Here is a 15,768-nt window from a genome sequence, read left to right on the forward strand (position 1 = left end):
AGCCTTCAGCCACGCCGGAGACACCCGAGAGCCCCGGCAGCGCTCGGCCGCGTGAGGCGGTGATAGCGAGAGGTTAGGCGCGGAGCTGGGGACACCGGCCCGGTGTCCTGTCGCCTCAGGCGCGGGGCTGGGGACGCCAGGAGCCGTTACCGGCCCGCCACAGCCCGGCCGTTACAGGGCCCGCAGCCCCCCCCGCGCGCCGCCCGGCGGTGCGAGGCACACAGCCAATCCGGCGCCGGCGCCGGCTCCTCGCGCACACGGCCCGCCCCAGCTCTGCCGGTGCCGGGGTGGGCGGGGCTTCTCCGGCGGCGGTGGCGCGGGGGAGCGGCTCCTTTGTCGGAGGGCCGCGCCGGGGGCGGGCGCTGGGCGCGGGCCGGGCCCGCGGAGGCTGCGCAGGCTCCTGCCGGCCGCGCGCCCCGGCCGGCGCCGCGCCCCTGCCCTCTCCTCCCGCCCTCCCCGGCCGCCGCGGGGCGGGGCGGCCGGTGCTCCGGCGGCGGCAGCGGCGGCGGCAGCAGCAACAGCGAGCATGTCCTCGAGCAGGGCCAAGAAAGTGAAGATGGCCACCAAGTCCTGCCCGGAGTGCGACCAGCAGGTGAGGCGTCTGCCGGCCCCGCTCCCCTCGGGGGCCGGCCCCGCCGGGGAAGGGGGATTAGTGGCCGTGGAGGTAAAACGGCGCCCCCGTGAGCGGGAGAAGCCCCGCTGCCTCTGCCCATCCCGCGGCAGGGCGCGGAGCCCGCCCCGCCAGCCGGCGGCCCGCGGTCGGGGCCGGTTGGCCATCGCAGGCCGGCGGGGCGCCCCGCCGCGGGGCGGAGGGACTTGCCGGCACCTCAGTGAGGACAGGTGCCTCCTGCCGCTGGGGCTCTGGCTCAAGGCAGGGATGGGAACCGTGGGCGGAACTGGGGGAGGTGGGCTTCGGCCCCCCTCGGCGGCTCGCGGCTGTCGGTGGGGTCCGAGCCCGGGGGCCGCGGGACCCGCTCCCTCAGCGCAGCGCTGGTGTTCACCGCCCTCAGCCGCCGTCCCTCTCTGGCAGCACCTCGGGGACGAGCGCCGCTGCCGACTCCGCTTCGGCTTGTCCTTGTAGGGCACGGTAGGTGTGCGCTGTCCCGCGCTGACCTCTCGCCGAGCCGGGCGGGGTCCTGAGGCCGTTCGCAGCCGCCTGCCGCCTCCCGGGGCGCCGGGCTGCGTACCGTGCCCCGGCCGCCGAGCGGCTCGCACAGCGCCCCGCTTCCTGTTTCCTCGGCGTGTCGCTGGTGGCGGCGTCTTGATACCCGCCGCTGCAGATCGTGCGTTTGCAACAGCAGTGCAAGAAGCTGTTTGATTTGGGGGGGAGGGGGGAATTAAACTGCCTGCGTGCCGCTGTGCAGCAGTGTTTATATGAAGTAAGTAATTGTTGCCTTTGCAGCCTCTGCTTGGAACGCGGATTAAATGTCGTGTTCCTCTTGCAGGGTAGTGTAATAGTTATATTATGCTGAAGGGACGTTCAGAATTGTTTGTTTATGCGCTAGTATTGTTTAGTGACTTTGTAATTTATTAAAAATATAATGAACTTAGTAATTTATACAATGCACTTAGTCCTTTGGATGACTGACGTGCCTAAGGCTGGTCAGGAGAGCGTTCAGTTGTGTTGTTTTCTCATGGAGTGGTTTAGAAACAGCAAAATCGAGATCTTAGCTGCAATTTCTATGGTGTAGTCCAGATGTATTCATCAACTGTTGTTTATATCTCATTGCAGTTTTGTTATGTGTACAAAATGGAGTTACTTACACTTAAACATTAACCACAGCTGATTTGAACTGTTACTATATCACGAGCTTGTCTTCATTTACGCTTTTTACTGGTAATGATGTTACTATTAAAAATAGGCCAGTTCGTTACAGCAGTGCTGCTCTGCTGGAACAAAGCACAGCACTGCAGAAGGCTGCTGTGGGGCTCTGGGTTGGGGGAGAGGCTTTTACATGTAATCATGGGAAACACGTTTCTATTATTTGATCCTGAAACTTGGCTGGTAAACACTCTTTTAGCTATACTTAAAAAAATAATCTCATGCCATTTTTCTTTTCTTACAAAGATTAAAAAAAAGTCATCGTATTTGTTCTGACTTGCATAGTTTTTATAGTGTTTGTACTCATCCTGGAGTTTGGAATGTTCAGCTGTGTGGGGGGCATCCTTTCATGCTTTAAGCAATAGATGAACCACTGCAAATGCTCACGTTAAGCACGTCACTGAACTACGATTTCTGAGGAAAAAATTGTGTGCCAAGTTCTGGTTATTCAGTTGGTGAAAGAAGAAATTAAAATGAGTGACAGGTTGAATACGAGAGTGGTGGTGGGTTTGTTTTTGGTTCTTCGTTGTTTTTTAAAAAATAAATGTAGTGAACATCAAACCACCTACAATAGGAAGAGCAAGTAAGCAAACATTATAGGATTTTTAAGCTAATGCTGAAACTTTCACCTTGTTCTGCACTTTAAAACTAAAACACATTATATGCATATTCCAATGTAGATTTTCTATTAGCAGCTCTTCTGTGGCTAACATGGAATTAATGTGCATATGTGTCCCGCCCCAGCACAAGCATTGTTCATAGGACCTTGTTTTCCAGTGCCAAATGTTTGAGAAAGGACAAGAAACTAAAACCTACAGTACCAGTCTGCCCTTTGCAGAGTATGGGGAAGCTCTTGTGTGACTCTTAAGTGGTTGTGTCCTGTACTAGCGTTTCTTAAATTCTTCCATAAACAAGGGCTTTGCATTTGTTTCTGATTTCTTCGCTAGAAGTGTCATGCATGGAAATATTTAGACAGCCACAAATATTGGAGCGCGATATTGAGTAACACTTCTTAGGCTTTTAAACTTTTTATGTTGTAATTTAGCTGATATGTAATTGCCATTTAGAATTTTTTTAAACAAAAAGAAGGTTTTTGATGATATTTTCACAAGCAAAGCATGGCCCCATGAAACTGGGGAGCCTGAAGTACTTGCAGTCAATCAGAAGAAATAAATGTCACTCCTTAATTTAGCTGCAGGTAAACTTTCTTGTATGAGAAACTCAATTTCTTTTTGGTTGGGAAAATGTTAATAATTATGTAAAAGGATGTTATCAGTGTAGGTCTTCAAAGGATAACTGATATTTTTCGGTGGATAAACCCCTTCCCACCTAATCCCCCCCCCCAAGTGACATACACACCTACATGCAAAACCTGTAACACGAGAACAATATCATTCTGTTAAACACAGTTTGAAGAATATTGGGTCTGTTCCAATACTTGGGTCTGCTCCAACCCCCTTGGGTGGTTTTCCCCACATTTTTTTTTTTAAGCTGAGCCTGGAAACATAATTATTGGAGAGACCCAGGTGTTCAAAAATGGGCTTAAATGTAACTCCTATATGGCCTTAACAACACAGACAAACTATCTGCTAAGTAGTGTTTTTTGGTACTCTTATACTGACTTGTGAACAAGGAGATAAACATGCTCTGCTAAATTCTGAGCTTTAAGGTTCAATAAACCTTGATTAGAATTGTTTTTATTGTGTCAGGGTCTCTGTAAAGGGAATTAAAAAGTCTCTAGTTATATAAACCCTGTATCAAAAGTCTATCTGTAAGCTGTTCACAGGGTGAAGGACAGGAGTTAAGATGTGCTACAGAAAGCAAAATAATTTGTTTATTCTGAGTAGCAGTTAAGTTCCCCTTTGCAAATTCCTGTACTAATTTGGCAGTTTTTTTCCTAGCCAGTAGAACATTGGAACTTGGTTCTTCTGCATGTCCAGTAAAATTGAGCAGGCAGTCATGGTTCGGTACTCCTGTTTGTTTCAGTGGACATTGGCAAACTTGTAGAGACCTGTCTTAAAGAGTTACATTTGAGAAATTAACTCCTGCTTTTTTCACCACTGTCGTGCTTCAACATGACTTGACTTTAATGTGTGTTAATCTCTTCCAGATCTCTGTTTAAACTTGCTTTGGTTTGTGTTTTCAGTCTTAAACCTAATCAAAGCAATATGGTGTATTCCTTACTACTCCAAAAGATCTCGAAAGATCTTGGCTTTAAGTGAAGATACTGAGGTTTGTATTTTATCAGCATCACTTTATTTAATTGCTCGGAGTATGATTTTTGCCATTTTTCATGTAAATGTGGCATTTCCAGATTTTCTCATCTTGTTTTAAATTTTCTTATGCTGGGGGAATGTACTGCTCCTGACTGCTTAGGTGATCAGGACCAGCGCTGTAGTCTCTCAAACTCTTCAGCCTGCAGTCAGCTTTTGACTAGCTGTGGTAGGTTATTTGCATTTTGAATTAACTAGGTCCTTCTGTAACCACCCGGCCTTGTCTACAACGATGTGGTAGAGTGTGGTACAAATGCATTTTGCTTCGGGCTCTATTGTGCCTCCTGTTTAAAGCTGCTCCTGCTCTCTGAAGAAGTTGCTTTCAAATGCTTCTGAAAGTGAATGTATTCAGAATGTACTGACAGTTTTAACTCTCATACTTTTTCTTTAATATATATTTTTTTTTTAAAGTAAATGAAGCAAAACTTGGGAATGTCTGACTGATTTGACTGTGGATATTTGAGACCTCTGAAGAGAAATTATATTTCTATTCTAATTCACCCTTGCTTTAGCGCGCACCACTTTCCCCTACTCTCTTCCTGATAGTCTGGGGAAAAGGGTTTGTAGTGCAAAGCGGTCACAACAGCTGTACATGTCAAGCTTGATTTCTAACAACTGCATAAAGAAAAGGCTTGGTGGGTGATTCACAGGAGAACCTGTTTTCACTACATTTAAATACAATTCTATAATAGTATGGGCCATAGTTTGCAGTAGAGATTGAATTTGAAGAGGTATCTCTGAGGACAAAATGCGAGTTACTAGTTTTTTTTTCATTGGACAGGAATTTTGTCATAATTTGAAATGATCTGAAATATTTGTCTTTTGTTTTCCCAGGTTCCTGTTGCATGTAAATCATGTCCCTGTGGCTACATATTTATTAGTCGAAAACTCTTGCATGCTAAACGTGCTGAGAGATCGCCACCCATCACAGGTAATTCAGAGATGGGAAGAAGGGGACAACAGTTCTTTCCCTTTATTTCTTGGAGGCAAAGGATAGAGTATTTTACTTCTCTCTGTAAATTGACTGTTGTCAGTTCACTTTCCCTTGAATTTGTGCATGGTAGACTTTTAATACGTTAATTTTTCTTGACTTTTGGGGGGGGGGGAAAGCTAGTGTTTTCAGTCTTACTTCCTTTGTACTTGTTATGTTGGCATTTATTCTGTGTATATTTTAGCTGCGCTTGTTGGTCACTATGCAAAATAACTCCTTACAGAAAGCTTTCCCTTAATCCTGTTTTGAAGCTAAATGTCTAAAGGTGCTGAAGGGATCAGATTTCAGAATACACGCTGATTGAAACTGGGTTTTCTGAAAGTAAAAATGCTCTTTTTTGGAAGAAGTTATGCTGACTTGTACTTATTTATGAACACCTGAATGGCACTTTGTATAAAATTGGTCATATGTTTAATCTAAAACCAGGGTGGGTCTTGCATCTCTCTGCATGGTTAAATTAAAAAATAGTGTATTTTTTGTGTCTAACTTGTACGTCTTTTGTTTTTGATGGACACAGTAAGAAGTCGGTTGAATACGCATTCTGGCATGATTAACATTCTTCTTGTGTTCATTTTTATCACTTCCTCCAGTCCTGGTAGGAATTAGTCAGAACAAGCAGCTGTCAGGGAAGAGATTTAAAAAAAAAAAAAAAGTATCTGATTTATAATGTCTACTTTTTAAAATTATCTGCCAGGCATACAAAATGGAAACTAAGTATTTGATATTTTGTGTCACTGTTTTGAAGGATACTGGTAGTTTCCCAGCTTGTAGGAATTCTATGACATTGTGCTAGCTAGCTGAACTTTCAAGGTGGAGGAGGTTAAGCAATGTCTGTGGTACTGTTTGGAAGCGTTGGTCAATTTTCTTTTCTCCTCCCCGATTGTTTTGTTTGAAAGTTGATAAGGTAGCTACGAAATAAAGCTGAAAGCCATAATCTGGTAGAGCAAAGCTCTTGTATAGTTCAGCTTTGTACATAGGAAATGCAGCAGGGGAGGAAGAACCCCCTGCATGAATATATGCTGGGGGCCACCCTGCTGGAAAGCAGCTTTGCAGGAGAGGACCTGGGGTCCTGGTGAACAGCAGGTTGAACATGAGCCAGCAATGCGCCCTTGCGGCAAAGGCAGCTAACGGTTTTCTGGGCTGCGTTAGGCAAAGTATTGCCAGCAGGTTGAGGGGATCCTTCCCCTCTACTCAGCGCTGGTGAGGAGTACTGTGTCGAGTTCTGGGCTCCCCAGTCCAAGAGAGACATGGACATTCTGGAGACAGTCCAGTGAACGGCCGTGAAGATCATGAAGGGACTGGAGCATCTCTCCTCTGAGGAAAGTCTGAGGTAGCTGGGACTATTCAGCCTGGAGAAGAGAAGGCTCGGGGGAATCTTATCAATGTATATAGATACCTGAAGGAAGGGTGTAAAGAAGATGAAGCCAGACTTTTCAGTGGTGCCCAGTGACAGGTCAAGAGGCAATGGGCACAAACTGAAACACAGGAGGTTACCTCTGAACATCAGGAAACATGTTTTTACTGTGAGGGTGACTAAACACTGGCACAGGTTGGCCAGAGAGGTTGTGCAGTCTCCATCCTTGGAGATACTCAAAAGCCATCTGGACGTGGTCCTGGGCAACTGGCTCTTGATGGCCTTCCATCAGCAGAGGGGTTGGGCAGGTTGGTCTCCAGAGGTCCCTTGCTACCTCAACCTTTTTGTGATACTGTGAAATACAGCTTTTGTGTTAATATTAGTGACGAGTTACCCTGCTGTCAGTTTGTACCCTGTGTCTGTACGAGATTAATGGGACAACTGCAGCAAAAGGAAGCCAGTTCCCCAGGAAGATATATGTCTGTATTGTGCTCATAAGAATACTGCAGTTTCTTTTAGAAAACATCATTCCAGTATTTTCAACAATATAGCTACTGCAGAATGGTGCTGCAGCCCTGCAAATGTGCAACTAGTCTGTGTTGAGTAGCGTGCTGTGGTGACTGCTCAACCCAAGCTCGTTAATCCATACTTAACTTACAGGTGAAACTCATATAAATACTGTTGTTTTTTTTTTTTACTCTAGTGTGTAGGAAAACAATACCTCTGTTCAGCATTAAGTACTATGAGGCCTTGTCATAGGGTAGATTTGGTGGGACATGTATGCTATGTAATGTGGCATTTACTGACAGCGTTGTTGACTCAGCATCTTGATTTGTGTGAGCAGCGGGAGTGATTTCATTGTTAGTGTCAAAAGAAAATGAAGTACTTTGCTGTTTGCCTGTATGATAAACTTTTTTTTTTGCTAGTGGAAACATGTAATGGGCTGTCTTAATGGCTGTGATCTGTACAGTTTTTTTCCATCTTATTATGGGTAACTGTGAACTTTTTGTATACTGGCAAATATCTCATTGCAAAATGCATTTGAGGTAATTAAAGGCTTGATGTTTGTAATCAAGAAGTAAAGTGTCATTCTGGATCTGACACCGTAATTTCTGCGTGGATATTGTGCAGACGTAATTTTTCTGTAAAAGTATAGACATCTAACCACCTTTGCTAAGAGATTTAAAGAAAAAAATTGGGTGGGGTAAGCACTAAGAGTAAATTAAGAACAAGGATGAAAACAACCCTACATCATACCATCTCTATTCTTTTGCACAGAAAACAAGAGTGAGGCCAAAAGGAGACGGACAGAGAGAGTTAAGCGAGAGAAGATAAATTCTGCAGTAAATAAAGACTTAGAAAACCGAAAAAGATCCAGGTCTAACAGCCATTCAGATCATAGCAGACGAGGAAGAGGAAGACCTAAGAGTGCCTCAGCCAAAAAGCACGAGGAAGAAAGAGGTATGAGAACTGGAGAAATATGTTCATTGCGTTTTCTTTTTGTATGATGATTTTTTTTATCGATAAACCTTTATACCATTCAATCCGTTTAAGTAACTAGACTAGTTCAGCCAACACCCGGTATCTTAATACGGGAAAGGTACTGTTTCACATCTGTAGAGACCTCTAGCTTTATGTTTCAGTCTCTGATTGGAACTAACTACAAGAACTAAGTCTGTATTTTTAGCCACCAGATCAAGTTTAAACATGTAGGTTGAAAGCCATTGGACTGTAGTGCTTAGTAGGTTTTTTGGTTTGGTTTTGTTTCTTTTTTTTGAGGTACCGCTGCTCTATATCACAAGGACGAACAATATAATGATGCCTGTTATCAGAGAGTGATTAGGATGATTGGATTACTTAAAAAGTTTCTTGAAACCTTTTGGAGGGCATCTTGAGTCACTACTATGACCTGAATTTTTGTCCCATGTTTCTACAGAATAATACTCCAGAGGAAAGAATTCCTCCTTGCTTATTAAGATTCCTTGGTGACCTGCTGTTCTTGCAATAAAGAGACTGTTAAACGCACTAGAGTAATGTTGGAGCCCTTCAAATATGTGACTGTCACTTAGGATTTTTAAGAGCCTATCAACACTGCATTTGCTACCTATGGTTTGGGAGATACTAATTTTAGGCCTGAATAATTAATCCAAAACTTAGCATAGACTTAAAAAGGCTGGAAGGCAGATAGGAGGGGAAGAACAGGACTTCATATAAATATTCAGAAGATCTTGTTCTTAAAACTACTGAAACCATCAAGCATACCTTGTGGCATAACTCAGAAATGCAATTGTTTTTTTCCCTGCTACCTTATTTGTTAACAAAAATGAGTGTTAATCCATGTTGCAAAGTGATTTCCTTTAACTTCTAACTTTTCAAAACCAATTTTGTTGTCTCTGCTGTTTAATGTAAATCTATTCATTCTTAAAGTTTCTTTCTATAAAAACAAAGTATAAATTGGGATGTTGTTGTTGTTGTTTAGTGCTTTGGCTGTGAAAAGAGAAGTTAGAATTTGATTTCTGTATGTTTTCTGGATGCAAATTGCTTTACTGTAATAGGAATACACTTATAATATCTAATCTCTTCACTGTTGCATGTGGCTTATTGATGTATGTAGCTTCACAGAACACAGAGCTTTCCTATTTGTTACTGATCTAAGCCAGACTTTGTCTAGCACCTATAAGATCGTTTCTAGGGATTTTACTGCTAGCCTAGTTACACACAGCTTTGGTTTGAAAAATCCTGCAAGCTTGTTGGGTTGCCCTATAAAAGTAAATCTTCTTTCCTGTCCCCTGAAAAAGAAGAAAGCAATCTAAGCAATCAAAAGAAAATATCCATTCTCTTAATGTGTGTTTTATAGTCTCCAAAAAGCAAGACTTTGAAAGCATGAGGGATATTTAGAGAACATGTTTTCCTGTCCAAAACTAAGCTGAATGTTTTTTAACCTCTTGCTGCATACTCCCAAGTGTGACAATATGCCAGTGCTCTGAGATAGAAGACTAGAAATATGGGTGTAGTGAGATCATTGCATAAGGGTGCATGTGTGGTGTGTTGTTTTCTTGGTGTTTGGTGTTGTGGTTTTTTTTGAAGTTGAATCTCACTTGAGAAGATTGCCTTCATCTTCTTGTCCTGTCCTACCATCCCCTTTACTTGGTACCGTGACTACGGCTAGTATTTCTTCCTTGACCTCTTCTGCAGAGCTGGTACGGAGCTTGGGTTCACACCCATTTGTAATTATCTTTGCTCCTCACCAGTACAGCACACCTTTTTGGTTAGGAATAAGTGGGCTTAGGATATTTTCTTACTTCTGACTTACTTCTGGTTACCTCTGGTTATATTCTGGTGTGTAGACCACTGTGGTGATTATTGGGCAGATTTTTTTAAAAAAAAAAAAAAAAAACCCAAACAAAAAGTTGATATATATGGCTGTCATGGCTATAAAAAATAAATTCAGCACAGAACCCATCATTTTGTAAGTAATTACTATAAAACAAGTTAACCTTGACTTCTCCCTTTTCAAGTGGCTTATAAAATTGGCTTAACTACTATGTGTGGAGTAATTAGTGGGGAATTTCAAAAATACTCTTCCTTTACCAAACCTGCTGCTTGATAGTGTTGTTTGCGTAAAAGCATATTAAGCAACTTTAATTCTTCTACTCCAATTAAGGTGATTTTTGTGTGACTCATTGCTAGTCCTTGTATCAGTCTGCGTAGTATTGAAAGTCAGCTCTGGAGTGCAAGATGTTAGCTTAGTGTTAGACTTTAAGTATATTATTTCCTTGCCTATTGTACATTTCTAGGATATTTTGGGTACACTTGCCACTAGAGATTGTGCTATTCTTCTTTCCCCCAAAAGACTTGAAAAGAGGCCACCGCTTGCAAAGCTGTTAAATATTTGGTGCCTCTTAGGCTTCTGCAATGCCAAATGCATTTGCAGATGAAAAACAGAAGGACAGAGAACACCTGAATTATAAGAGCATGCAAGAGTAGATAATCTGTCCATTTGAAGACCAGCCAGCTGTGAAAATTTTCTTTCTGAAGACACCCATGACATCTGTAGCTTTACTTCCTTGCTTGTGTTGTGCTCTTTAGCGTGCTTGTTCCCAGTTATGTCTGTGCTTTTGGCTGGTTCTTTTGTATCCTTCGTGACTGGTTCACATTAGAGCAAAGAGCTGCAGGATTCAACAGCAATTAAAAAGAATAGCAGAAGCAAAAGGGCTTTTAAAAATAAGCTATTTTTCCTGCAGATTTAGTAAGAAGGAATGGAGCGGGAGGAAGGAGGAAGCTGATATAGATTGAGGGGATATGGCAGAGTGCTGGGACCCAGAGAATATTCCTATCACAGGTTTCAGAGCCATGTGATGACTCTGGAAACTAGGAACTTCTCACTGCAGGCTTGGTTTGTCAAAATTGTCACTTAATTTCTTTGTCAGAAATGCTACAATATATTTTGAAAATAGAAACTTCATAATAATCTGATTCTGATTTTTGTTGTGGTGGTGGTGGTATGTTTTTTATTTTACTGTGTGGGACTGTGATACACAGCTAGACAGGCTCCCAGGCTGCCTTGTTATCTAGGTGACAACCTTGATTATATTAAACAACAAAAAAAACCCCCTCCTATGCTGGAGGAAGTGGTATTGGTTATTCTGCTCTTGAAAGAGGTTACCATCAAGTGAGACTCAATAAGAGTGGCCTGGAGTCTTACTAAAGCGTACTTGATACTTAACAAGGGGTGAATCTTGATAAACATACATACATTTTGGTATCCTGATAAAACTTAAGCTGAATTAAATTTCTTGACCCAAGTTTTCCTTTTCAAGTAATTTCCGACTGTATTACTCATACATTTACTTGCCTAACATGCGCTATCTTAGACGGTGAATCTCGGAACTTTGGATTTTGAATCCATACCAAATTTGTGAGGGGGGAGTGTGCATATTTGATTTATATGTAGATCACAAATTAAGGGCTGTGGGTCTACTGGGTTGCAGGAGATACAGGGATGTGACAGACACGCTACAGAAAGACTGAATATTTTCACCTAAATAGCCTTTCAGTTGTATATCAAAAGACTTAGCATTTTTAATGTCTTACAAAAACGGTATTGTGATTCTGTAAGACAGTCTTTTGCTAATAATAGGGAAGTGAGTCAAAACTACTTTCAGATAAGATCGTGAAGCGGAAAGTTTTAATAGTGTCTATAGAAACCACGGTATCCATGAGTAGCATATGATAAAATGTCAGGCAGGTGCAAGCTCTTCACTAGTTACTGATGAGAAGTGGAATTGTCTTAAGAACGCATAAAGCTTGCAAACCTGTGTTAATCCCTGATACTGTTTGATATCAAGATTTCAGTTCTTTGAAGTTGAAGTCTCTCAGATCGAGCCAGTACTTTGGGAGGATGGGAGGAGGGGAAACTTGAGAAAGTTTTTTTGCTAAGAAGTCTACAATCTGTTAACAGTAACCGGGGTGGGGAAGTATTTTTAACTTTGCTGGGTGCTGACATATTCAGGTGATGGCTGGATTTGTTTGGATTGGGAATTATGAAAAAAGGGGAGGTGTTTAGATATGAAAATAGAAAAGGTTAATGTGGAATAACCAGTGTGCGTAGTGTCTGTAGTCAGAACAACTCCCAGCATTGTTAATTTGTACATGGTGGGAGGGAGGAAGTGGAGCAACCCAGACTGAGTTTACATATAGAAACTGATTTGTCTTAAACTACAGGGTAGGACTTAAAGCGAAACTCAGTTTCTCAGCTTTCATTTCAAACTCAATATACTAGAGAATACTGGCTTGTGTAGCCAGGGAACAAGCAGAAATCACTTACATTCCAAATATTAAACATGCTTTGATTTGTTTTACTTTGCTAAGGCAAGTTTCTTGTTTTCAGACTAAAAAACTGATGCATCTTTGTGTGTCCAGCTCCTCACTAAGCAATTTTACTTGCAGGGAAATGTGAGCTTATGTGTGGTTTAAGTTGTCCAGAAATCTTTAAGTAGAGGGTTTTGTTGCTGTGTGTTTCTATCAGTATTAAACGAGAACACAGTAGTAAAGGATTTTTCAGTTTCTCCCACTTAGTTGTTTAACACAAGCACTTGACTTCACAGGGAAGGTAGTCTGTGTTACAGCTACGGACACCATTCCAACAATCAGATGTGAAGCCACATCTAAAAATGTTGTATGAGTGTGGACCCATTGAAGGGATAACCATGTGAGGAGGTGGAAATATGAGATGCTGGGATCTTTTTTTCCACATGGTGCTTTCCATTATTTTCCAATGCTGCTTTGTCTTTCACCTGAGGTGTCTTGGCGGGGCAGTCTGCCGGTGTGCTGTGGTCAAAAAAAGTGTGCACGTGTGTGTCTGTGTGTTAACGAAACAGAGGAGTCTGTCAGGTGAGCATTGTGTTGTGATGGTAAATTAGTCCAGGCCACTATGGAACTTGGATTAGGGATGGAGTTCCACAGCTAGACACCAACCTTAAAGCTCTATATGTATTCCTCTCTTCTGTGTCTGCTTGATCTTCTGCTGACAAAGCTGGTTTTTGTTGAGTTTTTTTTGTTTGTTTTCTTAATGAGTTGTGTCAGCTACCCATGGCTAGCTGAACTGGGATGTAAATAGTCGTGATCTGGAGTAAGTGGTATTTATGAAAGTACTATTCTATTAGTTTTGTCATATGCTATAGTGTAACTTAGTGTACTTGAGCACTGCAGTATGGAAACTTCTTGATGGCTTGCTGTTGTGTATCTGTAGCCTTGAAAGAAGCCCTCGCAGAGGGAATTTGGAGGCTTTCCCTTGCTCACTGAGGTGTCAGCATTGTTCTATATTTGGGATAAGATTGAAAGTCTGTGGTATAGAAAGTCCAGCCTGTGACAGGCTACAAATTGGGAACCTGACTTCTGCCGTGTCTTGGACATGTCTTTGGTCTTAGACACTGTAATTAAACTGTTGGGTTTCTGTTACTTAGATGTAAAATAGGGGAACAAATGTCGTATTTAATGAGGATACAGTGAAATCTCTTTAGTTTTGGGAGGTGTTTATGTAGAAGTAAAAAAAAAAAAACAACCCACAAACTCAAAACTGGAGGAACACTTGAATACTCTTTTGTGTCAGGAATCAATATAATGTTAGTGACTCGTTCTTTCTTTGTCATTAAAGAACAGAAATTCAGTCATGTTTTTGGATGACTAATTCTGTGACTCTTAAAGCACCTTTGTGTGCCTCCATTCCTTCCTCCTCTCTCTCAATCCCTCCCTGCATAGGAGTCGATTGTCTAACTTCTTTTCAATTCCAGTACTCCATTCCACATAATTTATTAACTACTATGTAACTTGCATTAACTTCGGATAATGGAAAAAGCTTCTAATAGTGACTTTTTTTTCTTCTACAGAGAAACAAGAAAAAGAAGTTGACATGTATGCTAACCTTTCAGATGAAAAGGCCTTCGTATTTTCAGTGGCCTTGGCGGAAATAAACAGAAAAATTATCAATCAAAGACTTATTCTGTAACTTGTAAGCACACTCTGATGCATTTATATGCAGAATGGCTAGCATATTTCCAAGGTGTCGTGGACTCTCGGAAAGTGTGTTGTCTGCACCGACAAGGACCATAGTATTTCCTGTTAAAATTCTGCTGCTGTTCTTGGAAATCGAATTCTGTCTCTACAAGTCAGAAAGAAAGTCACAGGATTGTGCTTTGAAAAATCAGAAAGCAGATATGTTTTACACCTTGAAGACAAATGCTAGACAAGTGGACAGAGAGACTGCACCCATTCCAGAGCACTTCTTTTAAATTTGCTGCCAGAAATGCAATATTTTAAATATTTTCAGAAATAAATGATTTTCCTTTAAAATTATATATTTCAGATTTTTCAGCTATATTGCAGTTTACGTATGTACAGTTCACATAACTTTTTAATAAATTGATATTCCAGTATTTTATTGAACTGGGAATTAAGTACATTTGTGATACTTAGGATGTATTGGTTTTAATCCTCTTAGAAATTTGGTATTCATCCTAGGGATGACTATTTGCATTTTTTTAATAGGTGTGGTATAATTTCAATAGGAAGAAAATTAAAGTGGTTTCATTTTGGGGGATTATTCTGCTTGACAACTTCGTATTGCTTATGAATTCTCTCTAGAAAATGATTCCCTGTTACATAGAGTTGTTTTTTAAAAATCACATATGCTTTTTGGGGTCAGATTCCTGAAGTTTGAGAGCTAAGCACTTGTTTTGTAACCACTGTTTGCTGGGTGTCTGCCTTGTCCAGACGGTAAGTACTTCTCCCGTACTCTTTCTTGGCCCATCATTTACTGGAGAGGGAGAGAAGCAGGCGTCAGAGATGTAGACCTGCAGCTAGCATCTTCTTACTGGTATTTCCAGAAGATAAGGATATGTTAATTCCTTTTACTCTCATCGGCTTTTTTTGTCTGTCTTTTAAAAGTGTAATTCGTAGCAGTATTGTCTTTGGACTGTTGACTGTAAGTACCAAAGCAAAAGTCTACCTGAGTGTGCAAAAATGAGCTGTTTTGGTAGAAATAGGTTTTGGGAAAACATTCAACAAAGTCATCTTTGTTAAAGTGGTATAGTGCAATTTGAGCCAACACTCTTACATTAGTAAATATGTGGCGGCTTTGTCTTACCAAAAAAAAAAAAAAAAAGCTCAAGCCCTGTGAAATCCCGAGAGAGGAGGTGTAGGAGGCAATTGCATTCACAAAATCTGACATACTAGCTTTTTGTCACCTTTCATTCACTCTTTTCTAAGAAGGGGAATGCAACTAATGTCTTAGTTTTTCTTCAGTACTACTCATGCTTTTCAGTATCACGTTACTTTAACAGAGAGAGTTATCTAATGAGGTTCTGCTACAGAACTGATCTCTGGGTGGAAGCAGAGATTTTTATTAATAAAGCTGGACTATCAAATACTGACTGTTTATTAGTTACTGGTTAAAGGAAGGAGCTATGATAGTTTTGAGTTAAGCCACAAGGGACTGATCAGATGCAAACTTTGTAAGCAGAAGCAGGAAACACAGAAAATGATTTTTAATTCTTAACTCCTGAGGAATAATTGGGGTCCTTTTTAACACTGGACGAGAAGGATGGGTGCGGAAATGCACTTAAACCACTAATCTACATTTGTCTTTATTCCAGTAAATGCGGAATTGCGAACACAAGACCTACTTCCCTACATCATGTAGACTTCTGCTTTCCAGAACTGTAGCCTGTCACAGATACCAGTAGTAAGGACAGATGAGTAACTCTTAAGGATAGAGCATATGTTTGCATGGTAAGTTATTAAAGTCAGAATGACAAAAGGGAAGTTCTAA

The 15,768-nt window shown here is 41.6% G+C and overlaps 2 protein-coding genes across 5 annotated transcripts in view; both read left to right on the forward strand.

Moving 5' to 3' along the window:
• Positions 1-469: 469 nt before the first annotated feature.
• C12H16orf87 (chromosome 12 C16orf87 homolog) lies at positions 470-14,291 on the forward strand. The gene is made up of 4 exons (XM_075161267.1): positions 470-592; positions 4,930-5,026; positions 7,719-7,901; positions 13,829-14,291. Exons 1-4 carry the CDS (start codon positions 527-529, stop codon positions 13,945-13,947), a joined length of 465 nt encoding a protein of 154 aa, XP_075017368.1. The 5' UTR covers positions 470-526; the 3' UTR covers positions 13,948-14,291.
• Positions 7,789-15,768, forward strand: part of MYLK3 (myosin light chain kinase 3) — a 55,149-nt gene continuing 47,169 nt past the window's right edge. For 3 of the 4 annotated variants that reach the window (XM_075161260.1, XM_075161259.1, XM_075161261.1), the window contains exon 1: positions 15,329-15,728. Coding sequence is in view for 1 of the 4 variants with exons in the window: in XM_075161261.1 (XP_075017362.1) it covers positions 15,726-15,728 (3 nt within the window). In the remaining 3 variants the exon portion in view is untranslated. Of the gene's footprint in view, positions 7,902-15,328; positions 15,729-15,768 lie in introns of those variants that run through there. The other variant, XM_075161258.1, reaches the window with a different exon arrangement.

Source organism: Calonectris borealis, chromosome 12 (assembly GCF_964195595.1).
Source record: "Calonectris borealis chromosome 12, bCalBor7.hap1.2, whole genome shotgun sequence".
NCBI lineage: Eukaryota > Metazoa > Chordata > Aves > Procellariiformes > Procellariidae > Calonectris > Calonectris borealis.

Excerpts from the sequence above, each read along its gene's own strand:
- C12H16orf87 (XM_075161267.1), top strand. The coding sequence starts at position 527 with ATGTCCTCGAGCAGGGCCAAGAAAGTGAAGATGGCCACCAAGTCCTGC. Across the intron at positions 593-4,929 it reads GCCCGGAGTGCGACCAGCAG|GTTCCTGTTGCATGTAAATC; the intron begins GTGAGGCGTCTG and ends TTGTTTTCCCAG. Across the intron at positions 5,027-7,718 it reads GAGATCGCCACCCATCACAG|AAAACAAGAGTGAGGCCAAA; the intron begins GTAATTCAGAGA and ends TCTTTTGCACAG.